The sequence below is a fragment of the Ambystoma mexicanum genome, chromosome 2q (genome assembly GCF_040938575.1).
Source record: "Ambystoma mexicanum isolate Mex_15411 chromosome 2q, UKY_AmexF1_1, whole genome shotgun sequence".
In the NCBI taxonomy this organism is placed as follows: Eukaryota; Metazoa; Chordata; class Amphibia; order Caudata; family Ambystomatidae; genus Ambystoma; species Ambystoma mexicanum.
The window spans coordinates 1,012,544,514-1,012,561,830 of NC_090924.1; the positions used below are offsets into that span (position 1 = coordinate 1,012,544,514).

General features: G+C 44.9%; 1 protein-coding gene across 6 annotated transcripts in view; it reads right to left on the reverse strand.

The window, feature by feature from the left end:
* Positions 1 to 17,317, reverse strand: part of STAM (signal transducing adaptor molecule) — an 876,495-nt gene that overhangs the window by 263,903 nt on the left and 595,275 nt on the right. For all 6 annotated transcript variants that reach the window (XM_069648340.1, XM_069648344.1, XM_069648342.1 and 3 more), the window contains one exon: positions 6,586 to 6,673. In XM_069648340.1, coding sequence (XP_069504441.1) covers positions 6,586 to 6,673 — 88 coding nt within the window. The remainder of the gene's footprint in view (positions 1 to 6,585; positions 6,674 to 17,317) is intronic.

Here is a 17,317-nt window from a genome sequence, read left to right on the forward strand (position 1 = left end):
TTAAATTTGTGAAGGCAACAAAGAATGTTACTCATGTAAGTAGAAAAAAGGGGCTACTAATTAACCCCCCAGCACTCCACATAAGATGGTGTATGCTGGATCTACAGAGAAAAAATATAAGTTAAGTCCATTTTACTTTGCTACTCTTGGGAACAGTAACCCAAGAGAAGGTGTTTAAACCTCAAGAGACATCCAAAGGATTTCTCAGTGACACTGCACTGAAGGTGTTGTGTGTCACCATACAAAATGTTTGTCAGACTCCAAAAACAAACAGAATACAGCATCCAAATTAGATCAAAATACACGAGTGAGAAAAAGGTCTCACTCACTCCAGCATAAAAATGAAAAGGACTTAAGTCCAACAAAAGAGCTGGGGGTCTCTAAGGATGAAGGGAATTAGCACAGAAATGAGAATTCTCCCCAACACACTCATACATGTATCCTAAAAGAATAGTGAAGTGAAACAAATAGCATTACTTTTGGCGAAGAGGCACAACCAATTCACAGGTGAGTAAAATAACCCATCTACTTTTCAGAATGGCAGAACATTTCTAAGGTATGTAATTACTTGTGTAACTGTTCACTCTCAGAGTTACAGTTACCAACCAACTGTTTTACAAGTAAGGAACTTTTAAACACGTATTCTCTTTTCTAGGCAAAAAGGCACAATCCTTAGAAGTCTTTCCCTTATTCTTGGCGCATGAGTGTTCTCAGTGGCAGAAGGGGGGTTACTAGTCTAGTGTCCAACAGGCAGTGTCAAGATAGGTTCTGAAGTAGCAAAAGTGAGAGTTCCTAAGGAAGACTGTTCAAACCGATGAGTATTTTACTTTAGAGTTAGTTGAGGGTCCAAGGGCTTCGGAGAAGACACCCTAGGACGATTCCAGCAGGGGCCTGGGTGCACTGGACGGGAGGCCTCCCAATCACAGTAAACACCCGGAAACTACAAAGGAATCACAAGAGACTTTAGGTAAGTAAATACCCAAGCCAGAACAGTACCTCAGCACAGAACAACATTTTGGAGCAGGATGATTTCAGGATCTGCAGCCAAAACCCTGGTTGTTGAATTCCTTCATGAAGACAGGACACTAAAAGGACCTTTGCAGCATGGATCACAGGGAAGGCTCTAAGCAAGGTGTTTCCCGTGGCTGGATGCGGCTCTGTAGATCTTGCGCCTTTTCAGGAGCAGAGAAGAAGCCAGAATATCGCTGGTCGGATTCTCGTCGTTTGCAAGGTCCAGCATTCTGGTGATAGGACTTTCCGGACAGATCCAGCACATGCCAACAAATTTTCAGCAAGATTTGGAATTCAGAAGACCGTGCACGGCACAATGGCTCGAGGAACCAGGGTATTGGGTATTGCAGACTCGTATGGACGTACCACGGCGTTGAAAGGCTCAAAATGCAGGTCTTCTCGAGTCTAGTGGGTTGCAGCAGACTCTAGGTCGGGACTGCCGTTTTGAGTCCCCAGGTTGATTGGGAGGAAGGGCTACAGTGTGGGATATTTTGACCCATTCCAATGTGTCCCACTGCATCACTTTACAAATGGTCAAAGAAACAGCCCAAAATGGATGCGCTGACTCATGTGCACGCCAAAATCTTCAAAACTGCGTTTGGGTCACCACCAGAAAAAGGCTGCACACCCTGCCACACGCGGGGCGGGGGGTGAAAACAGAGTTCTCACTGCAGGAGCATGCCAGTGGGCTGTGCCACATTTAACATGGAGCAAAGCAGCACAAATGTGCTGGTAACCAAAAATGCCTTTTAAAATGTTAGCTTTGCAACCTTAAAAAGTGCTGTTTTTGGCACTAGATCCATTAATTTCCATTGAATAATTGAGATTAAAAGGGTACTGCAATGCCCAGGATCATCCAGTGTGGCTCAGTGGAACCGGGCCTCATTGACTGACCGCTCTATAAAATGTATCTAATGAAAAAGCAACCCAGGAACCTTTGTTTTCATTTTCCACTGGAAAAATGCGGCTAACTTTGCAACAAGTAACAGAATCAGCTATGCAGAGAGAAACTCTGAACAAAGGCATGATACATGTATCCAAACTGCAAACAATCCCAGCACTCAAGGGAAGAACTAATGCTGAATAAAATGTGTAGGTGCTGCATAGGAAATCAGTTTGATGTGCTTTTTATGAATGAAGTGCAAAATCGCCTGTTGTGAAAGCATGTTTTTGTTTAAAGTTTTAATTCTTTAAGAATAACAAAGGATTGCTAATGTAAAAATCCACCTATAAACTGTTTATATGTTTAAAGGAAAGATGTAGGTGAAACTTAAAGTTAAACCCAGTCTTGAGTTAATTAACTATTTTTAAGATAAAATAATTCTGCTCTGACAGTCCTTAGCCTGGTAAAGGTTGACACTTCACTGCTGGCAGGAAAGGCTAATTGTTGTTGGGAGGCCTCGCATACTCATGACAAAGGACCTCATTAGACATTCGTCTGGGCCCCAGGCAAAGACAATAGCAGGCTTGGACACTCATCCTTCCAGGGGAGGGGCAGAATGCTCCACTCTCCAGGAGGAGTCTTCTCATTGAACTTCAAAGGACTTGCCATTTGTTCACACTTGGGAAGGAAGAAAAAAACTGACATGCGATTTTTGGGTTCAAATGCTTTTTGCCACTGAACTTCAAGACATTTAAATTTGCCGCAAGAATAAGTAAACAAGTGAAAAGTACATACATATAAATCTGAACCTATGCTAGCCATTTGAAAACTTGATAGGATTTCTTACTGCGTAAGGAAAAAAGTTATGAAAAAAGACCAATTGCGCAGAAACTATTAATGTTGCAAATCTAATATTGTGTACCCATGTTCTTGGGCTGATTGCACATATATGTACCGAATTAGGAAATGTTAAGCCAAACCTTTATGGTTGAAATTGCCAAAATTCAATAGCAAGACAAAACCAGGTCACACCGACTTGGGAGTTGCATGTAAATGTGGCCCACAAAATATGTAATTTATGTATCCGATTTTCTTAGAGGGCATAAGTACATAAATATGTATTTGTGGGAAAGTTACATTTTGGTCCCAATAACTATGGGAGGTTTCCAGACCCGATCATAAAACATGACAACCCTTTCCGTCATCCAACCAGCAAAGAGAAAGGCGGGAACTGTGCCTTTGACCAATCATAGCCTTGTCGGTGTGGGTTGTAAGTCTGCCCCTACCATAAACTGAGTGATGTCATTTGTCATGATAAATAAGTGAACCTCACAAAACACACACACACGTGTGGCAAAGTTATTGTTTGCAGCCAAACTAGTCCTACGGATGTTTTGGAAACACAGGCGATGCCTCCAGTGAGAATTTGGTTAAGGAAATATGGGTAATTGTTGCAATATGAAAGCTGACAGTGGGCCTAAAAGGGAACACCAAGACTTTTGATGCAATATGGAATGTGTGTAAGAAAGCCGGAATGGACCTCCAAAGAACAAAAACACAATCCATGATATGCCCAAGCCACTGCAATTTCCAAGTTTTGGTAAGTGAGGGATAAAAAATAGCAGCAGTTGCAGGAATGAAGCAGCAAGAGAGCAGGCACCGGACAAATCCTAAGTACTGGGTGGGTTGCGGGCAAATGGTCCGATGACCACTAGAACTGCCACCTAGCCAAAGACACACCCATAGGAAGTGAACGAGATATTCCAAGGACCTATACTGGCCTAAACAAGTTAGGGCCAATATGGAGAATGCCATTATCTGCTCATAAAATATCCCACATGGACAAAACGGTCATTATGTGCCTTGTGCTCATCTCAAACAAAGGAGCACTGAAAAACAAAACAGCTACAAACATGATTTAAAAAAAGCCATTGGTACCCTAATGGCTATCTAAAAGGTACATTGACCTGCCAAAGCAGTAAAAAGTCGTGCATCCTTGCTGAAGCCAAAAGGAAAGTCTAACTGCCACCAATCTACTCCCAAAAAGCCTGGGTAAGGTTATAAGGTCACCCTAGAACAGAAATGGTGAACCTGAGAGGCAACCTTGGGCTGGGCACATTAGGGGCCACCCAATACCATATAGAAGTGCCTCTTACCACCAAAAAGAAATCTGAGATCCAAAAACACACACGAAATATAAAATGCAAAATGTGGAGGGGACCTAAATAAATTATTCCAGAATTCCCACAGATAGATATTGAATTGAGGGAACGATGAAAAATTGAATTTTTCCTAAAACAGGGCCAGCTCAAAGGTTATGAAAAGAATATGGCTGCATAGGACCTGAAGATGAATGCTCAAAAATCACCATAGAACAGTAAGAAACTTTCAAGGTCTCTCCATTGAACTGAAATCTTCATATGTATTTTGCCCAATTGATTCCTTTTCAACAAATGACGCTGTAGTTTGAAGGCACACACAAACAAATCTGATTCAAATTACGGATAATCCCTTATTGAGTGCGCTTTTGGGTTTGGCGCATGGTGCTTCTGAACTTCACATTCACCTAGATTCTGGATTGGATTTGTATCAGATATAACATATTTGAGACTGCTAGTGTTTTGGCATCACTTATCTTATGGAAAACCCACAAACATAATTGAATGCACAATATGGTCTTGGATCTACTTAACTCTGATGTGCTTCATAAAGTAGTTGGCTGAGATTTGTTAAGGTATTTTCTGTAGGATATATGTAGAAAATATTCAGGTCTTAATGTAGCTTTTTCGTTCTCGCTTGTCTCAGGAAATAGCTACGGATTCATTCAAAAGCTCAAGCATCACCTATTGCTCAAAGCGGTTGATGCTCGAATGGGATATCTGACCTAGCTTTGTTAAGCCTCACCACGGCAGGGTTTTTTGTTTAGTTTGAGAATTTATTTAATTGGTTTTTTATAACGCACTTAATACATCAGTTGGGTTTCTAAGCACGGATCCGGGATTCAAACCTCTGTAGCGCTGCATGGTCTTGCTTCCAAGACCAGCATGTTGCCCCTCCGCTATCCTTCGTTCATTGCGAACAAATGTGTTCTGGCATATAGTAGCTGGGGAAATCATAGAGCGTTAAAAGATTGCATGGTCTTGCAAGGGAACTTTTATTATATATTTTTGTTTTGCCCTTCTTATGTTTCCCCAAGAAGGAAGTTTTAAGTTTTGATGCTTGCTGGTATTAAGGAGGCAAGTCAATCCTTATTTTGTTTACTTTCCCTATATAGTAGACATACTGCACATGATTTGTAATGTTATACTGAACACATGTTATCCATAAGGAAAGAATGGAAGGTGCTGCAACAGTCTACTTTTGGACGGTTTTGGTACAGGCTGCTGATCATTTTAATTGTTTGTCAAGCTTGTTCGATAACAGATTAATTGTTAAGTTCTAGTTTTATTTTGAGGTTGCTATTTGGTATCTTTCATGAAGTAGTTTGGTCTTCAAAATAAAGTTCATTTATTTTGACTTTGAAGAGTAGGTTTAGAGTTTGCGTAGCCACCACCTTGGAAACTTTGGTTATTAGAATAGGGCGTCCCTGAAGGGATGCAGACTTAAAAGAACAGGATTTGTGATTTTCTTCAGTTTGTACAAATCCATATTCAGGGATGCATGGAGCCTCCACTTTGTTTTGTTCCATCGTTGACACTGTTCTATAGGTCTACACTTATTTCCAGGTCAATTCCCTACTTCAAATGTGATTTTCCACAGTAAATCCTGAAATACAAACCAATAATAAAGTGCACTTAAATCACAAATGGCCTCAGACTTCGTCTCAATTTACCCTATTGCAAAAACATGCAACTGGTTCCAGTAGTGATCCAAAATACAGATGCATGCCTCTTCATAGCACAAAAGGTGCTCTAGTAAATTACTAAGGATTAGGAATATAATGAGAACAATGCAACAAATCATGATGTGCGGAACACGCATATGTGCAGTTTGCTAAATATATCCAATGGGCAGCGCCTGAAAGTGCATCTGTACTTGAGACACATTCAGAGTAGCAGTGGAGGAGATGGCATTTAAAAAGTTATACCGTTGCCCAGTAGAGCATGCCTAATGGGCAACAATGATGAAGGAACAATGTATTGCCTCCAGGTAGAGTGTCTCCAGAAGCTCTTGCCCCGGTCCATAAACGTCCACAAAGCAAAGTGACTGGAGCAAGCTCATGGCTCTACAAATCACATGACTATTCCCTAACTAATAGTATGGATGCAAACTCCAAGGGATAATCCACCACCCACGGGACTCTAACCTGCACCCAACAGGGCAAAAAAAGGCCAGCAAAGCTAGTGTTGGGGGGTGATTTTTGTTTGACTGTTCTCAAAGTGCATAACTTCTAAAAGGAGCAAGTCGCCTGTGAATGTCAGTCACAAACTCCTACATAGCCTAAAATACGCTTAAAGCTGCAAAGAGCAAGCCGTGTCATACAAGTACAAAACAAGTGCCACACAGTAGCTTTTCTGTTGAGGTAGCCTCAGTGAGGAACAGTTTCATAATTAAGTTATAAAGATCCAAAATAGTACAAACATTCATGGAAAATAATTCATTTAAAAGAATAAGTACAAAAGAATGGCCATAAAAACTTTAGTTCAACATTGGTATTCTGTGTTTATCTATATATTACTGAGTGGTGTTACCTTCAAGATGAAGTAACTCAATGGGATCAGTCTGACCATCAGTTGGGTCTGTGCTTTGGAGCAGATGCAGTAAGTGGTTCATTTTGTCCTGCAAAATTATCATAGAAAATGTTATTAAACCCATGAAAGCACTGTTTTACGCTAATATTTGGATTATCTTGCAGTGTTAATTTAAATTTAAAAAAGAAAAACTCATTTTTAGAACCTGTTTAATTGGCCTGAAAGCTAAGAGGATTTGCCACACTGGAATGATCCTGAGGTACCCGTCACTGTTGATGTCCCTTAAAAGTCCCAAGAGTAGGAAATGTTCAAGCAATGTTTATAGCAACATGTTTAAAATCGTTCCTGCCAAAGTGAGAGGACATGAAGCAAAACACAAGGTGCTGAAAGACTGCACAGAGAACATGGACTACTGACAAGTACAAATAGTCTCAGGATAAATTGACATATACAAAATACAGTGGACAGAGCAGACCTATCTCCAAGCCCATCCTGAATTAACTTCCATTAGGACAACAACTATGACATTGGCATTTAGATTTCAACTTTAAGACTGCTCTGTTGCTATAACTTTGGAAAGAATTACACATCGCAATATCTTGCCACTTCTTTCAAATGTGTCAAAACGCCTTCAAGGTAGTGGAAAAACCACCCACTTCTTGCATGCATGTTTTGTAGGAGATATCCAAACCTTAAGAGCTCTTGTATGTGTTAGGAGAATTTTTCCACAGCCATCCGGTGAGGGATTGTTAGGGATAGTTCTCAGAAATGTGCTAATTCCCCGCTACCTTAGAGACCCCAAGCAACTTTGTGGGATTTTGAGGACTTTCATTTTTTAACCTGGAGAGAGTGAGACCCTTTTGCCCCACTCTCTCATGTATTTTAAATGTCATTTTCTTTGGTTGTGGAGTCTGACAAACTCCATAGGCATCATCATTTACATTGTGTCACACAGCACCCTCAGTGCAGTGACACAGGGAAGCCTTTCAGATTTCCCAAAGGTTTAAATACCTTCTCTTGGATAAACTTCTGTTTCCAAGAGCAGTAAAGTGAAATTGACTTTACTTATATTTGCAACTTTCTAGACTCAGCACACACTATCTTACAAAAGGGTCCTGGAGGAGTTATTAGTATCCCCTTTTGTCTAGCTTCTCATGTGACAATTTTATGTTAACCTTTCCTCGACAAATGGCTGGTGGCAGCGGTTTACTTTTAACTACCGTGGTGTGCTTTTACCGCAGACTGCGTTCACAGCTGCAGTAAAGCACCCAAGGGTGCCATTCTTGTCAAAATGGCCCCGGTCTTCCTTTTTTTGCCATTTCTTTGTGAAAATGTCCTTCCTGCGATTTACAGGAAGCGAGGGAGGTGCCCGAAATGCACTCCTAGGTGATTGGCCGGCTGGCTGTCCAGCAACGACAGCCACCCTGCTGGGTGACTGACAGCTGGGCTGGAATGAATGGGAGAAACCTGCATAAAAGGCGAGGCTTTTTGGATTGGAAGGCAGTCAACCAGTGGACGAAGGAATCTGAAGAAGAACTTGGAAGAGACGCCTGCTGCAATTCCTGGACCGGTGGTTTGCCCGGTGAAGCCCTGCTGCTGTGCTGAAGCTCCGAATTCTCCTTGACAAGAAGCCCTGCAAGGACGACTTCTCCACTTGAGTTGGTGGGACAAATCAACTCGAAAGCCACCTGCACATCCCCTCGAAGCTGGTTGTATTTCCACTGCAGTCTCTGCTGGAACCCATAGAGCCAGGGAGAGGAACACCAGTTCTTATGCGTTGCTTTTAAGTTGGCCAAGAGCTCCAGGAAGATCCTCCGGACTCCCAGGAAGCAGGACTGACCGAGCCTGAGCCACCTCAACAGAGTGCTGGACCCCAGATGCAAGGAAAGCCCATCTCAACAGCCAAGAGTCCGTGGTGGTGCTATTTGTTGACGCGAGGAGCTGAAACCGCGAAGTGCCACTGAATAGAAGTTGGTCCTTTTCTGTCACCGACTGTCCTGTTGCAGTGCAGGAGTCCTCCAGACGTCCTCCCTCTTGTCCCCACGACTGCTGCCCAGGAACACAAGATCTGCAGAGGTGCACAGGAACAGAAGCCAGCCAAAGCTTTTTCTTCTAACCAAAAGGTACTTAAAGTCTAAGAGAACTTACCTCTTGTTGTGTAACCTCACTTGTTCTCAGTGGAGACTTGTCTTTGTTGCTTCTGTAGAGTTGCCAACAGTTTCTTTACCTCACAAGCCTAATCAGCATGTGGCCCTACTTTGATTTCTTCTTTTCTACAAAGACTTCTAAAACATTGTGCAAGACTTTTACCTACCTGCAAGAATGGCTTCAGCTCACCTTGACTTTTGTCCAATTGACTTTGGCCTGGGACCCTGAATAACTCTTCTTCCCTCTGACTCTGTGTTTAGACCTCCTTCCAGGAAGGAGTTAACTTGTTTTGCATTGGGGGTTACCAAAAGTACTTACCTGCTATTAATGTCCACAGTGTCCTAACTATTGAAGTCACCTGAGGCTGTAGGAAGTGTCTGTGTGCAATCCCAAATGGGAGTTTCCTGATTTAGGGAAACTCAGAGTGTGTATTTTGGAGTGTATTTATGTGTTACTATTATATTGCCCCTTCTGAAGAAGGCTTACTCAAACTACCTGATAAATAAATTAATAATTGTTTAATCAAGAAACGTTGTGTGTAAGAGTGTATTTGAATACCTGTCGCTGTGAATCTCTGTGTAACTCCCCTACAGCTCACATTGACCCCTCTTGAGATAAGCCTGGCTGCTCAACAAGCTACCAACCTGTGTAGTACAGACTTATACAAAAGGTTGGGTTCCTATTGCCAGAAGGTCAGGGTTGTTGTAGGGCACCAAAAGGGTACTGCATCCCCTATGTTCCCTTGATTCTTCATACCACATACATGGCACTGTCTGCTATAAAGAGTAGTATGGCATCTTTAAATTTGGCTGAAGGCAATAAAACAGATAAGAAAAAAAAGAGGAGGTCTCTAACGATAGGCATATATTTAACTGGGACTAGACGGAGTAAGGAGAGAGGAAGAGAGTGCTATGCACAGGAGAAGATCCCCCGACATCATCACGCCTTGTGGAGGTGGAGCCGAAGCAGGTCGCGGAATCCGCAACTTTCAATGAGGCGAAGAAGGCCAGTGCGAGACACCGGAGGGGCAGTGTGTACAGGGATGTAAAATCATCTTAGAGAAGGGCAAGATGGAATGTCCAACAAAAAGAAATATCAAATGCACCAAGGCAGAGGAGTCTGGATTAACACAAGGGAGGAGGTAGGCTGGTAGTAAAGTACATTTTTTTTCCTAATAGTTACCCCTAGGGAATACAACACGCCGATATACTGAAAAAATACACCATCATAAAATCACACACAGAATATCTTTAAGGTCCAACATACCGTAGTAGACAGTATATATAAAAACAGTAAGGGACACAGCGACACCCTGCACACTCCTAAGCTAAATGTATGCCCATTACCGGGTGGTAGGAGCAAGGGGCGTGGAGCCCTAGACAACAGAAAAACTAATTTACAACATTCTAATCAGGATCCAAATTGCCACACGCAAATAGTCACAGTAATCCCATCACACCTCTACCACAAAGCAGCATTAATGATACAAATGTACACTTCATATTACACATAGCACATTGAGGGAGGAAAAGGGGTTAACCGGCAATAAGGTCTAGAGGGCCACCAAAAGGGAGGCTACAGTTAGACTCCTAATACCAGATCTAAATGGTCTCAATACACTCCTAAAACGTAAGTGGCACACACAAACCAACAGTTAGATGTTCCCTTTTAAGCAACTTTGCTTCCATTTCCTTGAACCCCCAAATTTTTTATTTTTGTACTCTGTACCGACTTTTTCCAGACTTTTGCTCATTGTTAAGGGGAAACTGATCAGTTTTTCAGACCGTCAGTCTTTTTACACGTTATCTATTCTTTGGGTAACTTTTTATTATTGCACAATGCATTTTACAATGTAGTGCCAATGGGGTTTCTTTTGTATGACCCTAAACTTCACTCAAAGTTATTATTTGGTTACCTTCGATTCGCCTACGGACAAACTGGTGGCAGCAGTTACTTTTGATGATTTTTACTGTACTTTGTGTTGGCCTTACCACATTTGGCTACTAACAGTGGCTAGTGTCTCAACATGGTAGTACCACAAGGTTTTTCGTTTGTTCCTTGACCATCTTGTCTCCAAGTCCTTCTTTCTGTCCGGCCAGGTCAGAACATCCTTTTATGTTATGTTAAACTTTATTTATAGATCGTACGGGCGCCAACAAAGGTATCATGGCGCTACTGGAAGCAACAAGGGGGGAGAATGAACAAGAAAACATACGTTTTCAGTGACTGGTGAAACGTAAGGTGCTCTTCAATAGCTCTAAATGTCTGGGGGATGGAATTCCACTGCTAGGCTGCAGCCACTGAAAAAGATGGGGCGCTAATGCGGGAAGTCCTAAAACGAGGTACAGAAATCAGGCGAGCCTCAGAGCGAAGTGCAGGAGCCGGGACATATGGCCAGAATTTTTCCTTTGGGTATTCTGCTTCGCAACCATAAAAAGCCAAATGGACCAAACAAAGTGATTTAAAATGCACTTGTTTAGCCACAGGGGGCAAGTGAAGATGGCAAAGCACTGAGATGTGGGCACACCTAGGTGCGAGGTGGCAACTCTTGCTGCCGTGATTTGCAGCACTTGTAGGTGCTGCAGAAGGCAGGCCGTGCCAATAGTAAAGCGTTGCTATAGTTCATACTTGATATAATAAATGAGGGTACAACTGGGGCGCAAAATTGAGAGCGGAGGTAAGGGAGGATTTTGCACGAGGTTTTCAACTGAAAGTATCCTTTGACAAATGGCGCTGATCGGAAGGTTGGCTGAAAAAGGAGGCTATTTTTATGCCCAGGTCCTTCACTGATGAAACAGGAGTAGGATAAGGAGCAAGACTAAGGGGCCAGAAAGCTGGCATGCCTTAGGCCGCAGCAGATGGAGGACCCACCCCAACACCTTCGTTTTCTCTCCATCCAGTGTAAGCCATTTGGCTTAAATCCATTCCCCCACGGCTTCTAGGCACCCCTGAAATCTGGTTGCAGTGTCCTGAAGAGTAAGATCTAAGAAAACCAAGATTTGGGTGTCGTCAGCATAAGAATAGCAACTGAAGCCGTGGGAAGAAATAAGCTTAGCCTGCGGTTGGATGTAGGTATTAAACAGAACAGGGGAGAGGACCGAACCTTGGGGGAACACCACATGAAAGGATTGAGTCCTATCAGATAGAAAAGAGGAGAACCAAGAGAACAGTACCTGAAAGGCCCACCATGGCGAGGCGATTGAGAAGAACTGTGTGTTCAATGGTATCGAACGCGCTAGAGAGATCAAGGAGCAACAAGGCTTTGACCCAGCCTTGATCATGCAGAAGTGCACGATCATTGACCACCGAAACCAACATACTTTCTGTGTCCCGACTATGGAGAAAAACAGACAGACATATGAAACAAAAATGATTTTTCAAGAAAAGAGCTGCCAAGGGGACCAACTAGGGTTTCCAGATGTTCCATTTGAAAGGGGAGAAAAGTGATGGGACGATAGTTAGCAGGAACAGCAGAGTCCAGTGTCGATTTTTTTAAGAGGGGCGTTGCCAGGGAGTGCTTAAGAGAAGACGGGATCAGCCCTGAAGAAAAGGAATTTGATGGCAGCAGTAATCAGCTCACACATACGAGGCAGAATGTCTTTCACAAAATCCAGAGGAATGGGGTCCACCGGGGAAGTGGATTTCAACTTGAAAACAGCCGATGAGATTTCGGCAGTGGAGAAAACAGGAAATACAGCCCAACATGAAGTAGGAAGAGGATTGCAAGCTATAGAATCAGGAGCTGAACGGTGAGACCCAGAGGAACCGATCTTGTCACGGATCGTAATGATTTTCTATACAAAGTAGGCATAGAGGGAGGAGCATAAGGACTGAAGTCAGGATGGGTTCATACGGATGAGAAGATTAGGAGCGAACAACCTTAAACAGCTCTTTAGGGGGAGATTAATAGAATTCTCGACCGGATTAGAAAAATAGCAGCATTTAGCAATATATATGGCTTTCTTTTTTGGACTCTGATCATTTTTTTTATGCATTTAAGTTCAGCCTTGTTTGGGATGCCCTGATAGACCCACAGCAGCCACGAACCCCGGATCCGACAGTCTCAGCCTCCCCGTGCTAGAGCTGGGATTACAGGCTTTATTGGAGCTGGATAGAGCAGATCAGGTCGCCTTGTCAGCAAGGTCGCATTTCCTACGCCACATGCGTTCTGCTGGTCTACATTGAAGGCAAAGTGCACAAAGTTGAACTCTATACCAAGGCTGCAAGGTATGCACTTTAGGCTTGACTATGGTGAGTGGAGTGAGGGCATCAGCAACAGAGTCAAATGCCTGGGCAATAGTACCAAGATCGATAGCCAGGCTACCTGAATAAGAAACAACAGTTCGATATTGCCTCCAGGGAGACCGAATGCCAAACAAGTCGAAAGCCTGGCGAAGGTCTGGCTATGGCCAAAGGTGAGGGGAGATTCCAAGAGAAAGGAATTCCGCGATGAAATAGTACAACGTCCTTTCATCGCAGAACGTTTTTTTGCTGGGTTTTTTAGCGTGAATTCTTTTATCGAAAAACACCCATCGAATTTTTGTGGGGGCGGTCAAAAACATTATATATATGGGATGGGGGTTTTTGGTAATAGATATAAACTTAAGTATGGGGGGTTGGCAGGATAGCCGCCCAAAAAAAAAAAAAGAAAACATTTTATGGGTTTTTTTTAAAAGATTTTCGGTAAAAAACCCAGCGAAAAAAACATCCCGCGATGACATGACATGGAACCATAAGAACATGGTCTGACCACACAATAGGGAGGCCAGGAAATCCTGTGGTATCAGCAACAGAAGAAAAAGTGTCAAGTGTGTTGCCTAAGCGATGGGTTGGGCCAGACATGCGCTGTGGAAGAGCAAGTTGGTCCATAGACTGCACAAATCTCTGAATTTTACAGTCTGAGAGATTGTTACATTTTTAAGTAAAATTGCCAGTAATTATGAGGGAAGGATTGCAGAGTTGCAGATCAGCTGCGAGCTCAAAAACTATAGCAAAATTAAGGGTCAAAGCCCAGAGGGCAATATACCACCAGGAAATGTATAAATACAGTGGGGGAGATAGTGAAGCGGGCCAAAAGGGCTTCCCATATGGATACTATGGTCCAAGGGCAATAATGGTACAGGAAAGAGTTGAAAATAGCCACCCGCCCCCTCCAGGGCGAGGGCGACATGATCAAGCTGCAGAATATTGAATGTATTAGGGAGAAGGTGAACTAAGGCAGGAGCCGATGAAGCAATGAACCAAGTTTCCATTACAAACATCAGGTAGATGGTTCATAAGCATGTTGTGGCAGTAAACAGTATGGGCCATAAATGATCAAGCATTAAGGAGGAAACATTTTAACGTCTCTGGGAGAGGGGACGAGCTATCAACACTATTCTACAAGGAAAAACCATTGGGGAATTTTGTAAGAGGGGGCCAAGCTCTAAAATCAGTGAATGCAATAATTGAGGCATAGAGACCTTGAGAGTACTTGTCGAGGAGGTACAGTCCTGCAGGCTTGTCCAGGCACAGACAGGCAGGCGGCCTTGACTTTTGCACGCCGCCCGCGTGCATTAGGAGCATGCAAGGCGTACACCCGCTGAACAGATACGTCTCCCAGCACATACATTTTTGGGATAAGAAGAGGAGTCCTGCAGCCATGCCCCAGAGATGCTGTGAGGAGCCAAGTATCCTGCGCAGCTATCAAGACGTCTGAAGACCCATGGACCCTTTCAAAGAAGGCCTGGCAACCAACTATTGCTGCAGTTCTGGATGAGCCCTGTCTGGCTGGTGACCTTTAGAAGTCCTTAGTTGGAGCTTTGACCCTTGGTGTGGTGGGACCAACCATTCCATATGTCTGCTTGGTGCCTTGCCATCTGGAGTTTTGGGAGGCGTCCCTGGTGTTAGGGAGATTTCAGTTTTGGGCTTAATCCCCTCTCCTAGTGAGACCCCTAGCACTTTTTGCTGGACTTCTAGACCTTTTTCTTTCTCTCCTGAATGAGGGGTCCTTTTTCCCTTCATTCATTCTTGTTTGTTTATTATTTATAATGCGCTCAGGACCCAGAGGTATCAAGGCGCAGCAGTTACAGGATCATGCAAAGCTTAGTTTCAGGGGGTCAGTGGTGAAACATAGATTACATAAGATACATTGCTATTTACAGAAATTACAGGCATTATGTACAATGTTATAGTTCTCCTCTTGGGGTAGCATATATTAAGTCTTGGATGTGAAGGAACAAGTTACTTACCTGTAACTGTTGTTCTCCAGCATGGGTCTGGCATGGATTCACATGCTCATGAATATTCCCCGTCGTCAGGCTGGGAATCCTCGGTAAAGAAAAAAAACAGTATCAGTTTCGTTTCTGATCTGTCTTTCGTAGTAATAACCAATCACTGGTCTCTGCGTCATACTGACCACAGCCAATGACTGCCCTCTACCTAAGCACCGCCTCTGGCAGACATCTTCAGATTTGGAAGCATGTGAAGTGGCAGTATGACCAAGTGAAGAGCCGCAGAGGGGTAGGCGGGAGGGTTCGCATGTGAATCCATGCCAGACCCATGCTGGAGAACAACAGTTACAGGTAAGTAACTTGTTCCTTCTCCAGCATGGGGTCTGGCATGGATTCACATGCTCATGAATAAAGAATACATAGCAGTACACACATGCACAACCACGGGAGGTGGCAAAGGCTCAACATTAAGCATTGCATCAAACTCAACATTAAGCATCTTACCTCCTCACCAGGCTCACCTCAGGCGAACAGCTTGTGCAGCACTGCTTGGCCGACCCTGGACTCCTCCCTGGAATCCTGATCGACGCAGTAGAACTTCGTGAAGGTGTGCGTCGACCTCCACGTAGCAGCCCTGCATATGTCCAGCAGGGGCACACCAGAAAGGAACGCCGTGGTAGCTGCGATCGCTCTGGTGGAATGGGCTCTCGGACGGCCAGGCAGCCGTCGGTTTGCCAACCGATGACAGTACATGATACAGCCGGAGAGCCATCTGGAAATAGAAGCCTTCGAGAGAGCCTTCCCCTGATTGACAGGTCCAAATTTCACAAAGAGTTGTGACGTCTTCCGAAAACACTTCGTGCGGTCCACGTAGAACTTCAGCGCTCTAGCCACATCCAGCGAGTGCAAAGTCCTCTCAGCCGGCGACGAAGGCGACGGGAAGAATACAGGCAACACCAAGGGTTCGTTGAGGTGGAAGTCCGACGGTACCTTGGGCATGAAGGAGCGGTGCGTCCTGAGCACTACCCTCGTGTCGTGAAAAGTCAAGTACGGGGCCCTGCAGGAAAGGGCCTGGATCTCTCCCACCCGTCGTGCAGAGGTGATGGCCACAAGAAACGCTGTTTTCCACGACAGAAACTTCAACGGGGCCGAGTGCAGAGGCTCGAACGGAGGTCCCATGAGCTTGGTCAGCACCACGTTGAGCTCCCACGCCGGGGCCGGAGCCTTCACCGGCGGGAACGATCTGAACAGTCCCTTCATGAACTCTTTCACCAGACGATGAGACCACAAGGACGTCCGCCCCGTGGTTCTGGTGTATCGGGAGATCGCAGCAAGATGAATCTTGATGGACGCGTGTGCCAGTCCAGCTTTGGCCAGCGTCAGAAGGTACGGCAGTATTTGGGGAGCCGTAATCCGTAGAGGGTTAATCTTCTGTGCGTGGCACCAGACAGAGAACCTCTTCCATTTGTGTCCGTAGCATTTAAGAGTCGAGGACGCCCTGGCCTTTGCAAGAACCTCTCTGCAGTCGGCCGGTATGTCGTATCCTCCAAACTCTAGCGCTGCAGGAGCCAGGCCTGCAAGTTCAGCGATTTCGGGTCGTGGTGGAGGATGGCACCTCCTTCCCTGGAGAGCAGATCCGCGTCCACCGGCAGCTTGATTGGCGGGGACGCTGACAAGTCCAGAAGGTCCGGGAACCATATCTGCCTCGGCCACGCAGGTGCGACGAGGATCATCCTGCACCGTGACCTCTTGAGCTGGTTGACGAGCCGGATTAGCAGTGGCAAAGGAGGGAACGCGTAGAGGAACAGGCCCTCCCAGGGGAACGAGAAAGCATCGCCCATGCTCCTCGTCTGGGGAAACCTGCTGGCGAACCTCCGGCACTTGGAGTTCGTCGCCGTCGCGAACAGGTCGATCTGGGGTGTGCCCCACCGTCGGAAGAGGCGATCCACTAGATCCTGCCGTAGTTCCTACTCGTGGCACGAGCGCAGCTCCCTGCTGAGTGAGTCGGCAATGGTATTTTTTATCCCTGCTAGATGAAACGGCACCAGAAACATCCCTTGGGCGACTGCCCAATGCCACAGGTCCTGCGCCTCCTTGGACAGTGCTGGGGACCTGGTTCCGCCCTGTTTCCTGATGTAAAACATGGTGGTGGTGTTGTCGGCGAAGATCCTCACCACCTTGCCCTTGAGGGACGGAAGGAAGGACCTGAGGGCCCAAAACACTGCACGGAGCTCCAGGACGTTGATGTGTAGGGATTTCTCCGTCGGGAGCCAAAGGCCTCTTGCGTGCAGATTTTCGGTGTGCGCTCCCCACCCTTCCAGAGAGGCATCCGTGGTCACTGTCTCCTGGTGGGCTGGGGTCTGGAAGTCCAT